Source organism: Nyctereutes procyonoides, unplaced genomic scaffold (assembly GCF_905146905.1).
Source record: "Nyctereutes procyonoides isolate TBG_1078 unplaced genomic scaffold, NYPRO_anot_genome, whole genome shotgun sequence".
Classification (NCBI taxonomy): Eukaryota; Metazoa; Chordata; class Mammalia; order Carnivora; family Canidae; genus Nyctereutes; species Nyctereutes procyonoides.
Window position 1 is genome coordinate 1411350 of NW_026575044.1, and position 15493 is coordinate 1426842.

At 32.6% G+C, this 15493-nt stretch overlaps 1 protein-coding gene across 2 annotated transcripts in view; it reads left to right on the forward strand.

The window, feature by feature from the left end:
* The window catches only part of KIFAP3 (kinesin associated protein 3), a 145700-nt gene that overhangs the window by 22070 nt on the left and 108137 nt on the right, over positions 1-15493 (forward strand). For both annotated transcript variants that reach the window (XM_055323683.1, XM_055323682.1), the window contains exons 4-8: positions 1410-1465; positions 2011-2152; positions 5144-5243; positions 6297-6421; positions 8614-8712. In XM_055323683.1, the coding sequence (XP_055179658.1) occupies positions 1410-1465; positions 2011-2152; positions 5144-5243; positions 6297-6421; positions 8614-8712 (522 nt within the window). The remainder of the gene's footprint in view (positions 1-1409; positions 1466-2010; positions 2153-5143; positions 5244-6296; positions 6422-8613; positions 8713-15493) is intronic.

The window sequence follows — 15493 nt, forward strand, 5'->3', positions numbered from 1 at the left end:
ACCAAAAATGAAACAAAGTAAAAATACAGACATTTGAATAGAAAGTCATCTCAGATTATTGAATACATATTCTACTTCATAGTACTGATTAAGTTTACATGTCTTTCTTTCACCATTGGTGAGTTAAAATGTGGTGCCTTTGAAATAATTCATAAATGCTTAAGTGTTGATTATACTAAGTAGAAAGAAGTAAAAGAAAATTTGCTTGGGCTTTTTTCAAATTATTCTGTCTTTTCTATTTACAACAAATGAAATGCCTTGTGTCTAACATACACTTTTATTAGCCCTGAATATAATATCTAATGTGTTCAGTATGTATTTTTGGATGAATTAAGTGATGATAAATTTATTTAAAAGCAAAAATAAGCAGTTTGAATTTGATTCCATCCAACTACATAACTGGCATTCAATGTATGTTAATTATTCATAATAACTGCTATAAGGAAAATATTAAGAAGAATTTTTATTGTTTCATGATAGAATATTCTACTTAAGATCTCTATAAATGAGGGGGATAACTCCTTTGATAAATAAGTTCAAAGTGAGCAAAGTAAATCCTGTATTCTAGCAAGAAATGTGTGTACTTATTTTGAGTTATACAGTGTCCTTAAAATTGATCTTTCCTCATGCCTAATTAATTTAATCCCAAGTGCATTTACATTAGAGTATCTTTACTACTAAAACCCTTGAACTGTGTTTTCAAGGTAAATTAGTTTTCTCACCTTCTTCCCCCCAAATTAAAGGAATATAAAGAAATTTTCATGTCAACATGGGTAAATCTGTTCAAATCAATCTGCTTATGTAGATATTAATGTTTTGAAGACATAAATGAAATACTGTTGCTATGTTAAATACACACTTATTTTTTAAAAACTATTCCATTTTTCTTTTTTAACTTTTTTACTTGATATTCACTATTTCAAAGCCAGAATCTTGCACCCTAAAAGTGATTGAAACAAAATAGTAATACTTAATTTATGTGATTACTTACCTTCAGTGATTTTTTTTGCATTTTAGTTTTTATATTACTCAACTTATTAATGTATCGTTGCCTTATTGATTTTCCTCCTCCCATCTTAAATGTGAGTTAAGAAGGGACTATTTTGCTTCTTGTTGGCGAGTCTGGCTGTTTACATACCCAAAAAGATAGTAACAAAGGAGGAAATGAAATTATGACTTTGGGATCATTTATACTCTCCTTGATATCTTCATTAGAACAGATGGATTATAGGTGAACAGTTTTGAATTTTTTATTTATTGGGAAAAAGATGATTTTATAAACTTTGAAGTTTGAAGTTTGAAGATCCTCAACTCAGCCATAATTGAAGTCAGCTGCTAAAAATAAAAATTGCCCAGTAACTCTAAAAACTTAGTTCTTCTCATTAAAAAAAAAAAAAATCTTTTTACAGAAAAAAAAGAAAAATCAAGCAAGCCTAAAGATCCACCTCCTTTTGAAGGAATGGAGGTAAGACTGTATTCTGATCTAATAGATAACTGATTGATTGTAAGGTTGTTCCATTTTCCCATCAATAATTCATATAATAACATTAAATAGATATGGAAATTTTAAAAATTATTGAACTTAGAACCTGGAAAGGTAGATATTCAGTATTACATACAGGCAAAAGTTAGTGGCATGTTTTTTAGATATATTTACTTTGACAAGTAAGTTTTGAAGTGTTTTAAATATTCTTATTGCATTATATTTTGAAATACCAATTAACCTGTTGAAGTAGAACTAAATTATTTTGTATAACATTTAAGATACTTTATATTAATAGGCCAATTTTAGAGTATATATCTTATTTTTATATAATATATAATTACTTTTGTATTGGATTCCTAGCACCCAAAGGTCTAATTTTCCCCTCTATGAAAGGACTATGAGTACTTTGAAAACTTGTCTGTTATTAAAAGGGCAATATATTGACCATAAAATATCCTTCTTTTGACAGTAGCTTTGTTGAACATTGTTGTTCTTTTAGAGTACTTCCTCTTCCTTTCTTTCAGATTGATGAAGTTGCTAACATTAATGACATGGATGAATACATTGAGTTACTATATGAAGATATTCCTGACAAAGTTCGGGGTTCTGCTTTGATCCTGCAGCTTGCTCGAAATCCTGATAACTTGGAAGAACTGCTATTGAATGGTGATTTATATCTATAAATATTAAAAATAGAAAATTTGTTGTATAATATGGTTTTTAAGTTTATTACAAAAGAGAAAGCTAACATTATACCAAAGTTAGGAATGCATTTGTTTCCCAGATCTTTGTTACCTTCTTATGAAAATTTTTTAACATAAGACCATAACACTTAACTACTGTGAAGAATTCACATATCATTTAATTTAAACAATAAATAAAGCATTAATGGTACTATTCTCTTCTGAAGGACTTTTATTACCAGTTAAACTGGTAAAAACTCTACCAGTGTTTTAATACACTAATAGAGAAATGGATCTTCAGAGGTCCTTACTTTGGTGACAGAAATGCTTGGCCCTGAAATTCATTTTTATTGAAAGTAGAAAGTAGAGATGTAAATTTTTTGCATATTTAATAGACAGTTATTCCAACCTAGTTAGTGAATACTCCTTTCCCCAAAGATTTGAAATGTCATTTCTGTTAAATGCCTGGCATTCAGTTATTCAATAGATACTTCTTAAAAACCTATTCTTGCCATGTACTGTTCTGGTATATTCATAGGTATATTTTAATGCTTTTTTTTTCTTTTCCATTGATCTATTTGATAATTTGCATACCACTATTATACTGTTTGTTTTGTTATGTTTTGTTTTGTATTTTGACTAGAGTTTTAGAGTAGGTAGGAGAAATGTTCCAATTTGTTGATTTTTTTAAATAGGTGTTGCTGGTCTTATACATTTTCTTAATAAATTATTTTGAGATTGCTTTATCATATGCTCTAAAAAATTATAATGGAATTTTAATTATGATTGCATTTAACTGATAAATTGATTTTGGGTTATATTTTGGCCTTCAGTAAACTTCATAATTTTATTTTGGCTATTTCTTGATGATCTATGTACAATTCCCATAGCTATATTTTTATTGAGACACTTTTCTATTCTATACTAATGGAGAAAAATGAAATGAAATTTGGAAAATAGGTTATTAGCCATATACCTAAATTCATGACATTATAGTACATTATTTTCCAAAGCACAGTTGACTCTTGAACAATGGAGAGGGTGGTTTAGGGGTGTAGCTCTCCGCTCCAGTCAAAAATACACATGTAATTTTTGACTTTTAAGAAACTTAACTGCATATTGTACAGTAATAGAACAAGGCACCACACCTCTCCTTGTCCCCAAAGTTAAGCTGGATCATGGAGTGGCACCCGTTCCTTGCTTCCATACCCAAGAATGTGGGAAATATTTGTATACATGGAATCTGAGTGAAGGCAGAACACTTTCACCTGTCTCTCTAGGTTGCTTGCTCTATCAGACCAGACCCCCTTTATGAAGTTCTAATGCAGTTTCTGGTTATAGGAGATGCTGGCAAGTAGTGAGCTGCCAGTTCCCTTGAGGAGTTAGTTCCCCACTTTGGAGAGATTTCAGCACCACGGACAGCAACCTCCCTGCTGTCCACTCTGCATCCCAGGTTCCTGCTTCGTGCTCTTGGCCCCATTGTTCTGGACTTGTTACTCCTAGGTGGGGGATAGTGGAGGGCTGAGGGAGGATGGCAAGTTATTCTGTGGTCCTTGGCCGATTCTGGCCTGTGACTGACCATGCCTCACCACCTCAGTAACAGTCTCTTCCCAGAGCTGGTTCCTGTCTACCTCTCAGTTCAAGACCTCGATGAACCTACCTTCCAACAGATAGTGAGTGATGTGAGGCATGCCAGGAGCAGGCAAGAGCCCTGCTGTCTCAGACTTCTCTGCATCTTTCATTTGCCTTCCCTCCTAGTCATTTGGCAACTTCTATGTTTCTTTCCAATCATAATCCATAGAATTCATACCAGTGTGTTCAAGGGTCAACTGTATATTCTAAGAAATACTGGTTCCTCTGGATTATAGTGGTGAAATACTTTTCATTAGTACTGAATAAAAAAGTTACCAGGTTCTTTAAGTAGAACTTTGTGGAGCTTTTACATGTTAATGTATGTTGCCTAACTATTTACTTGACTCCAGACAGTTTTGTTCAAAGCATGGTATACCAGTGCTCTGCATTGTGAGTATTAATAACATTATGAAATGATATTGTAGGATGTTTTTTAGCTTGAAAAGTTCCTAAGTAGATTAATAATAGTTTCATATTCTGAATGACCAAAGAGCAAAAATAAGTTGAACACTTTCATTACCATAACTAATACTAGTCATGCAGTCCATAAAGTACAGTAGATTCTGAGTGCCTATTATAGAAAGTTGAATTATGATCTCTGTATAACACACATATTTTTTAATGCTTTAATATTTTAAGCATTGGTAAGCTATGTAACAATTCTAATTTGAAACTCGTCTCATTATTTTATGTTTACTTAGCATATGGTAATTCTCATTAATCAGTTCATTAAGTTTTTCCCTTTCTCAAGATAAAAATCTACCAGAGATGTTTATTCTACCCTGAAGCTAATTTTATGAAAGATTTTTTGTTTTATGTCTGTTGGCATTAATTTAACATAATATTAAAATAGATTTATTTTTATGTGTGTAAGTTTTATTTGCTTATTAATTTGCTTCAATGGAGCTAGTGTTAGCCTGCTAAACTGCTCATTACTTTTTAGACTGATTCTAGTTTTTTCCTTCTTCACAAACACATTAAATCAGATGTTAAAAAACAAACAAAAAATGGCACTGTAGTAGCAAGATTATAAGTGGAAATACAAATTTAAAAAAATTCTTTTTATTTTTTTGTCACTCAATGTACTTACCATGTTACTTTATCTAAATCATATTTTACTTTTCTGTTTGTAGTTAGAGACTTAAAGTTACATGTTATGAGTTTTTAAGTAAAAGCTGTATTTCAATTTTAAAAACAGCTTTCTGTGTTGGAAAGAAACACCTTCCTTTTTTATTCCAGTTCTAGCTTAGCTTTGTTATTTATTAATAAGTAGACATTTAAAACCAATCACCCTTTATACTATAGGCAAATGATCATTTTTATATGTTTCTTATGTCATTAGAAACTGCCCTTGGTGCATTAGCAAGAGTCCTAAGAGAAGACTGGAAACAAAGTGTTGAGTTGGCTACAAACATAATTTACATCTTTTTTTGCTTTTCTAGGTAAGTATAAAAATTAAGAAATAAAAGTAGAAATCTCTCTCTGTTTCTTTCACTTTGTTAATGGTTTGGATTGTGGATTACTGGTTTGCTCAGTCTTCCTGTATGTCTGCCCATGTTCTGTCTCTAAACTCATGCTCTCTTTCCCATTCTCTGTCCTTTCCATTGTTCTGTCCTTCATTCAGTCTGTACTGATCCATGCATGTGCAGAGTAGAATAGTAAAATGGTTTAGAATTTAAGAGTATGGACTCTGAAAATAGACTGGATTTGAATCCACGTAATAGCAGTACTGCTATTTACAACCCGTGTTGATTACATTATTTCTCTGTGCTTCAATTTCCTCATCTGTAAACTGGATAATAATAGTAGCACCATTTTTGGATAGTTTTTAGAATAAAGCCTGACTCAGAGTAAGCGCCAGTGATGTATCACTGTGTGTGTGTGTGTGTGTGTGTGTGTATGATAACTTTTAGGTATCCATATGTGTTTATTTGTATACATGTATTCTCTGGAAAGTTGTTCATTGAGATACTGTGAAAAATTTTCGAGTCAATTCCCAGAGAACTGCCTCTATTTTAAAACTGTGCCAGCATTAGCAAATAGATATTTATTAAAATAAATACTTGGATGAATGAATTGTATAGGAAACACATGCAAAAACCTGATTACTAATATTTTACTGATCTATATTCTCTGGTATCTATTTTATTTAATATTAGTATTGTTATATTATTAGCTTTGTTTTACAGCAGTCTGAAAGTTTATTTTGAGAGTATTAAAATGGTGGTTGATTACAAAAAAATGTGTTTTCTTTCATTTCTAATTTAAAAGTAATTTTATTTCAGGTAAGGATAGTATGTGAAAATATATTTAAAGTAATCTTATAACTTCAGGTCTCTGCCTAGTATACCATGGATGTAGTCATTTATTGAAATATATATCAAATTTTATTTTCTACATCCATTATACCAACGTACAAGTGTTTACTCAAAATAAATTTCCTGAATCTACAAAACATATTGCTTCAAATATATACTAAAATCTCTTCTTTAAAGCTTTTCTCAGTTTCATGGACTTATCACTCACTATAAAATTGGAGCTCTATGTATGAATATCATTGATCATGAGTTAAAAAGACATGAACTGTGGCAAGAAGAACTCTCTAAGAAGAAGAAAGCTGATATCCTTTCAGAGTGGCATTTCACCCCATGGTTGTTGCTATGAGATGTAGATAGGTGGGATAGTTTGGGGTTTTTTTTTTTTGCCATTTACATTATTTGGAAAAATAAAAGAGTGTGGAAGGTTAAGATGAAGATTGAAACTATCAGAATGAATATAGTTTGACATATGCTTTTTGTCTCTTTGATTAGTTTATTAGAAGGAGCAGATAATAGTGGTCCTGGATAATTGAGCTGGTGATTCTCTTAAGTGACCTTATCGTTATATCCCCTAAGATCCTTTGGTTAACTGACGCCCTGTCTCACCATGGTTTATGTAGTTCTGTCTGTAATAAGTTGACTTTGATTGGAATTAAATTCTGTTTTACTAATTATGTCCAAAAATTCTTAATATATTCAAATCTAAGAGGCTGCAGAATGATAGAACCTATGAAAAGAATCTTAAAGTGAATGGGTGGCGGGCACTGAGGGGGGCACTTGATAGGATGAGCACTGGGTGTTATTCTGTATGTTGGCAAATTGAACACCAATAAAAAATAAATTTATTATTAAAAAATTTTTTAAATGATGTATTTTAAACTATCTTTCAATGAAGAAATCTTTTCTGCAGCTTCCTTTACAAATTGGATATTTACTCTTTTCTTCAACAGTGTTTCTTCTTATTTATTTAGTTCATTCTGTGGTTTGACATCCTATTTATTATAATGTTCCTTTGCTTAGTGTACTAAAATCCACTTGTCAGTAACTTCTGTCCCTTGAATCTAATCTTGCATGCTAAATCAAAGTAGAATAGGTTAGTCTCTTAAACATCACTTTTCTTGTATTTGAAAATATTTATCATACTGCCTCTGTAGCTTAATTTTTCTAGATTATAGGTCCTAGTTTATTCATATGGCTTATTTAGCAACCATACTGGTAATTTTCCTTTGAACCCAATATTTATTGATCTCTTTTAAGAAGTAAAAATATGGGTACCCTGGGTGGCTCAGCGGTTTAGCACCGCCTTCAGCCCAGGGTGTGATCCTAGAGACCCGGGATCGAGTTTCGCGTCGGGCTCCCTGCATGGAGCCTGCTTCTCCCTCTGCCTGTGTCTCTGCCCAACCCACCCACCCCGTGTCTCTCATGAATAAATAAATGAAATCTTTACAAAAAAAAAGTAAAAATATTGTTCCTGTTGTGCAGAGTATCATATATTTCTTACCTTTCCATCATGAAATCCCCAAGATACTCTAAAAATTCACCCTAATGTACACACAAGTTTGACTTTTCTTAATTAAGATCTTTGCAGGTTTAGGGGTTTTCTGTTTGTGCTATGAACTTCTGACATCTAAATGGTATAGATTTAAATCCTATGGGCAGCTCAGTGATCCTGGAGACTTTAGATCATTTCTAGAGTTACAAGTCTCCTAAATACACCTGAAATTCATTTAATAGGAGGTGTATGGAGAGAACCACTAATGGAACTTTTAGTAATTATTAATTAATATTGTGTGATTGTTGGGTGACGGGAATTGATATTTTAGGATATATCATATTCCTGTTAAGTATCAGATATCATGGATTACAAGGCATACTGAAATGCAGGCGATTCCTTGTGTTTTGATACAAGCAGCAGTCAATGAGAGGGAAGTTTTTAAGTGCTTCCCCAAGCACTGATCCTGAAGTCAGACTGAAATAACTAGTTATTTTTGCAGTTGTCCAGAGGGTTACTTGGGGCCATAAGGTATAATTTAAAAATCTTGTTGACCTCTAACTTCAGGATAGTTCTCTTTGATGGGGAGTCTGAAGAGGATACTAAAGCATTTTAGATCTAATCAACATCCTTTGAATGTTCTGGGCATCTGTCCAAGGTGGAATTAAGTATTCTTATTAACTAAAACACTCTCTGAGGCAGCAATCCTTTTGATTCGTGGATCCACTGGTGTCCATACATAAGATATTTGCATAAAATTTCTGGGGATTCAGGTGTTTGGTAAAACCTAAACATGCATTTACCCAAAGTCTCCAAGCATAACCACGAACTCTTGTTTAAGAAGTTCTAAAATTATTGTGTAGAGATGAATATTTTAAACTATTGGTTATAGAAAATAACTGGGTAACACTGCACATAAAATAGTACTGTTCTTCATAGTATATTTCAGTAGATTTTCTTTGTTTCAACGAGTATGGATGATCCTTAACTTAAGTTGCTTACTTGATGAAGACCCTGAAAACCAAAGCTTGAGAAAAGATTATGAAAAAACCTTTAAAAAATACCAGGGACTTGTGGTAAAACAGGAACAGCTCTTACGAGGTATGATTTCCTAAGCAATGAGAAACACAACAAAATGTTCACACTACATTGATTTTGTTCAATCTTTTTTTCAGATTGGTAAAGCTAATATTAGAATAATTTAAAAGTCTCTAAGTTTTAAGAAGCTGTAAATTCTTTTGTCTTTAGCATGGGTAATAATGTTTTAAGTTTCATTCCATTATTTTTCCACCAAGAGGCCTATTCAGCTCTTTTTTTTTAATTTATTTTATTATTTTATTTTTTTCTATTCAGCTCTTAAATGTGTATATACTTGTAATTTGTTTACTCAGAGAGGATCTTTTAATCCAGTGTTTGTCCTTTTTGATGACAATCTGATCTCTCAAACACTAATATTAATTATAACATAATAGTACTAATGTCTTATTTATTTTGTGCTTTCCTAGGAAATCAATATAAAAATTCTCATAGTATTTCTCTTGATTAATAAAAAATAGTCTCTGAGGTTTGTTGAGAGCTCTAACAATTGAATAAAGTTTCACAGCCATTGATAAGATACAAAATTTTATGAAGGTTAGTGAGAGTAATGTAGGGATTTTAAGTGTACATTCCACTCCTGCTTTGGAGTTGACTATTGATTTTTTCCAGTTTTATTGAGATATAATTGGCATATAATTGTGTTAGGTTTAAGGTATACCATGTGCTGATTTGGTGTACACATATATTGCAAAATGTTTACCACAGTAAGGTTGGTAAACATGTCCTTCACCTCACGTAATTACCATTTTGTTGTTGTTGTTACGGTGAGAACACTTAAGATCTGTTCTCATGGCAGTATTAAAATACACAATACAGTATTGTTAATTGTATTTGCCATGGTGTGCATTAGATCCCTGGAACTTATTCATCTTATGACTGAAAGTTTATATCTGTTGACCAAGGTCTTCCCATTTCCCCCACAACCCAGCTTCTGGTAAGCATGATCTACTCTGTTTTTATGAGTCCAGTGTTTTTAGATTCCACATACTCAGTGAGAACATACAATATTTGTCTTCCTCTGTCTGATTTCACTTAAAATAATACCCTTAAGGTCTATCTGTGTTATCACAAATGGCAGAATAGCTTCCTTTTTTATGAATGAATAGTATTTTGGGGTGTGTGTGTGTGCATATGTATGCCACATCTCCTTTATCCATTCATCCATTGATGGACACTTAGGCTGCTGCTGTGTCTTGGCTATTAACAATGCCTCAGTGAACACAGGGATACAGATATCTCTTTGAGATCATGATTTTATTTCCTTTGGATATATACCCAGAAGTGGTATTGCTGGATCATATGGTAGTTTTATTTTTAAATTTTTGAGAAACATCCATTTTCCATAGTGGTTGCACCAGTTTATATTCCTTTAACAGGAATTTATATTTAACAGGAATATAAATTGCTGATTAAATTCCTCCCAATTTACATTCTTTTTACTCCACATCCTTGGCAGCATTTATCGCTTGTCTTTTTAATAATAGCCATTCTGACAGGTATGAGGAGATCTGTCATGGTATTGATTTGCATTTCCCTGATGATTAGTGATGTTGAACACCTTTTCATTTATCCGTTAGTAATTTGTATATCTTCTTTGGGAAAATGTCTGTTCAGAGCATTTGTCCATTGTTAAATCAGATTTGATTTGTTTTGATTTTATCCTATTGAGTTGTATGGGTTTCTTACATCTTTTGGGTGTTAACCCCATATTTCCTCCCATTCTGTACATTGCCTTTTCATTTTGTTGGTTGTTTCTTTTGCTGTGCAGAGCTTTTTTAGTTTGATGTAGCCCCACTTCTTGATGACTACTTTTGTTGCTTGTACTTTGGTGTCATTTCCCAAAAATCATTGCTGAGACTGATGTCAAGGAACTTTTCCCCTCTGTTTTCTTCTAGGAGTTTTACATTTTCAAGTCCTTAATCCTAATCCTATTTCAGTCCTTTTTTCTTTTGTAAGTCAAATTAATTTTCATGAGTGGTGTTAGGGGCCCAATTTCATTTGTTTCTATATGAATATTTAGTTTTCCCAGTACCATTTTTTTGAAGAAACTATCCTTTACCCTCTTGAGTATTTGTGGCTCTCTTGTCAAATAAATATTAGTTGACCTTTATACGTGGGTTTGAGCTCTAAATTGTTTCATTGATCTAATATCTGTTTTTATGCTAATACCATACTGTTTGATTACCATAGCTTTGTGACATATTTTTAAACCAGAAAGTATAATGCCTCCATCTTTATACTTTATCAAGATTGCTTTGGCTATTTTGAGTCATTTATGGTTCTATACAATTTTTTGTATTTTGTTCTATTTTTGTGAAAATGACATTGGAATTTTGATGAGAGGATATGGTTCCATAGATGTCTTTGGGTACTATGGATATTTTAATTATAATAACTTGTCCCATCATTGAACACAGCATATCTTTACATTTATTTGTGTCTTCAGATTTCTTTCATCAGTATCTTATAGTTTCAGTATATACATTCTTCACTTCTTTGCTTAAATTTATTCCTAAGAATTTTATTGTTTTTGATGCTATTGTAAATGAGATTGTTTTATTTCCTTTTATATAGTTGTTAGTGTATAGGAGTGCAAATGATTTTTATGTATTGCTTTTTTAATCCTGAAACTTTATTGAATTCATCTATCAATTCTAACAGTGTTTTGGTACTCTTAAGGATTTTCTATATAAGAATTAAGTCTTCAGTAAACAGACACAATTTCATGTCTTCCTTTCCAATTTGTATACCTTTATATCTTTTTCTTGCCTAAGTGCTCTAGCTAGTTCTTCCAATATTATATTGAATAAAAGTGTCAAGAGTAAGCCTTTTTGCTAATTTTAGAATAAAAGCTTTCAGTTTTCCACTGTTGAGCATGATATTGGTAATTGGATTTTCATATATGGCCTTGTATGCTTACTTTCTATTCTTAGGAGTTTTATCAAGGAAGAATGTTGAATTGTGTCAGATGCCATTTCTGCATCTATTGAGATGACCATATGATTTTTATCTTTTATTCTATTAATGTGATATATCGTGTTTTTTTTTTATTTGTGTATGCTAAATCATCTGTATATCCCAGGGATAAATCCTATTTGGTGATGGTATGTGCTTTGCATTCAGTTTGCTAGTATTTTATTGAGAATTTTTATATCTCTGTTCATCAGGGATATTGATCTATAGTGTTTTGTTTTATGTTTTTCCTTGTAGTGTCCTTATCTGGCTTTGTATCAGGGGTAACTCTTCAATTTTTTGGAGGAGTTTGAGAAGGATTGACATGGATTCTTCTTTAAATGTTTTCTAGGAGTACCCTGTGAAGTCATCTGGTCTTAGGCTTTTCTTTTTTGCAAGGTTTTTGGTAATTGATTCAAGCTGACTCTTTATTAGTCTGTTCAGATTTTCCACTTCATGATTCAGCCTTTTTTTTGAGATCACAAATAATTTTTATTTTTAAAATTTAATATCAATTTGCCAACATACAGTATAACACCCAGTGCTCATCATATCACATGCCCTCCTTTAATGCCTGTCACCTAGTTACCCTATCCCCCCACGCACCTCCCATTCAGCAACCCTCAGTTTCCCAGAGTTAAGAGTCTCTCATGGTTTGTCTTCCTTTCTGACTTTTACCCATTCAGTTTCCCCTCCTTCCTTTATTTTATTATTCTCCTTTATTCTCCTCCTGCTATTTCTTATATTCCACATATGAGTGAAACCATATGATAATTGTCTTTCTTCGACTGACTTATTTCACTTAACATTATACCCTCCAGTTCCATCCACATCAATTTAAATGGTAGGTATTCATCCTTTCTGATGGCTGAATAATATTACATTGTATAAGTATACCACATCTTCTTTATCCATTCATCTGTTGAAGAGTGGACATTGTTGCTATGAACATTGGGGTGCAGGTGCCCCTTTCTTTCACTACATCTGTATTTTTGTGGTAAATACCCACTAGTGCAATTGCTAGGTCATAGGATATCTCTATTTTTAACTTCTTGAGGAACCTCCATACTGTTTTCCAGAGTGGGTGTACCAGCTTGCATTCTCACCAACAGTGTAAAGTAGGTTCCCCTTTCTCCACACCCAGACCAATATTTGTTGTTTCCTGTCCTGTTAATTTTAGCCATTCTTAGTGGTATAACGTGGTAACAAATCATTGTGGTCTTGATTTGTATTTTCCTGATGACAAATGATGTGGAGCATTTTTTTTTTCATGTGCCTATTGGCCATGTGTAGGTCTTCTTTGGAGAAATGTCTGTTCATGTCTTTTGCCCATTTCTTGACTGGATTGTTTGTTTTTTGGGTGTTAAGTTTTATAAGTTCTTTATAGATCTTGGATATTAGCCCTTTATCTAATAGGTCATTTACAAATATCTTCTCCCATTCTGTAGGTTGCATTTTAGTTTTGTTGACTGCTTGCTTTGCTCTGCAGAAGTTTTTTATTTTGATGAAGTTCTAGCAGTTCATTTTTGCTTTTGTTTCCCTTGCCTTTAGAGATGTGTCTTCCAAGAAGTTGCTGTGGCTAAGGTCAAAAAGTTTGCTCCTGTGTTCTCCTCTAGGATTTTGGTGGATTCCTGTCTCACAATTAGGTCTTTCATTCATTTTGAGTGTATCTTTGTGTATGGCATAAGAGAATGATCTAGTCATTCTTCTGAATGTGGCTCTCCAGTTTTCCCAACACCATTCCCAACACTGTCTTTTTTCTATTGGCTATTCTTTCCTGCTTTGTCGAAGATTAGTTGGCCATGGAGTTGGTCTATTCCTGGGTTCTCTATTCTGTTCCATTGATCTGTGTGTCTGTTTTTGTGCCAGTAACATGCTGTCTTAATGATCATAGCTTTGTAATACAGCTTGAAGTCCGGCACTGTGATGCCTCCAACTTTGGTTTTCTTTTTCAGTATTCCTTTGGCTAAAGTATTTTGCTTTCATTTTTGAAGGACAACTTTGTGTAAAGTATATTTGGTTGGCATTTTTTTTTTCTTTTCAGCACTTTGAATTTACCATTCCACTTATTCCTGGCCTGTAAGGTTTCTGCTGAGGAATCTCCTTATGGTCTTCCCTTGTAGGAGATCTCTCTCTCTCTCTCTCTCTCTCTCTTCTTACTTTGAAAATTCTTAAAAAAATAAAAATAAAATAAAATAAATAAAATTATTTCCTGGGACACCTGGGTGGCTTAGTCAATTGAGCATATGATTCTTGGTTTTGGGCTCCATGCTTAGCAGGGAGTCTGCTTGAGATTCTCTCCCTCTCCCTGTGCTCCTATCCATGCTTGCATATGCTCACTCTCTCTCTCTCTCAAATCAATAAATAATATCTTTAAAAAAATAGATAAAATTCTCTCTTTGACTTTGATTTTACATGATTTTATGTGTCTTATAGAACATTGTTTTACATGTAGATTGAAATTTTGTGGTGAATTATTAATATTGTGATACTCATATCTCTCCCGAGACTTGGGACATTTGCAACCATTCTTTCTTTCTTCTTTTTTTTTTTTCCTCAGCCATTATTTCCTAAGTAAATTTTCTGCCCCTTTCTTTCTGTTCTCATTCTGGGACTCCAGTGATATGTAGATTGTTTTTTTAATGCACAAGCTTGAAGTTAGCCTTTCCTGCTGTGCACCTGCATTTCCACTGCCATGTGCACTTCCATTGTCTGTGATGATACCATACAGTCTCAGGAATGTACACGGAGAGCATAATTAGAGATTCATCTCATATTAATAATTAATTTCTTTTCATTATTGAATGATATGTCGTTGCATTCATCTATTAAGGGTTATCTGGGATGTTTCCAGTTTTTCTCAATTACAAATAAAGTCTGTGAACTTAACTGATTGAGCCACCCAGGCATCCCAGGAGTTCTTTTATATATTGGATACAAGACTTTATCAGACATAGGATTTGTAGACATTTTCTCCTAGTCTTTGGCTTACCTTTTTATCCTCCTAAGAGTGTCTTTTAGAGTGCAGAATTTTATATATTTATGTAGCACAATTGATTTCGTATTTCCTGAATTACAATTTTGATATTGTATCTAAGAAATTTTTTTGCAAAGATTTTTCTCCTCTGTTTTCTTCTACAAATGTTACAGTCTTAGGTTTTACAGTTAAGTCTATAATATGTTTTGAGTTAATTTTTGTATCTGGTGTGAAGAATGGATCAAAGTTCTATGCATGTCCAATTATTCAAGCATTATTAGTTGAATACACTATGCTTTTATCCTTTTATCTATTGGATTGTTATTTGTGAAAAATCCTTTATCCATGTATGTGCATTTCATTTCTCTACTGTAATTTGTGCTGTCCATCACTTTTGTAGCTCTTGATACCAATAGCACAGTGTCTTCAGTATAGTGGCTTTATAGAAAATTTTTAAATGAAGTAGTATTCCTTCAACTTTTTTTCCAAAGGAATTTTGGCTATTCTAGATATTATGCATTTTCATATTATTTTATAATCAGTGTATTCGTTTTCTTAAAATCCTAGGTTATTGATTCAGGATGCATTGAATATATATGTTAATTTTGGAAGAATTGGTTTCTTAACAATATTATCTTTGACCCGAGGAAAGGATCTCTCTTTCCATTTATTTAGATTTTCTTGAATATCTCATAGTGGTGTTTTATTGTTTTCAGGTTTTTTCATATCTTGTGTCAGATTTATCCCTAAGGATTTCATCATATTTCTGTTGCTATTCTGAACACTCTTTTAAAAAAATTTCAACTGATTATTTGTTGCTTGTATATAGAAATATTTTTTAATATTGGTTCTGAA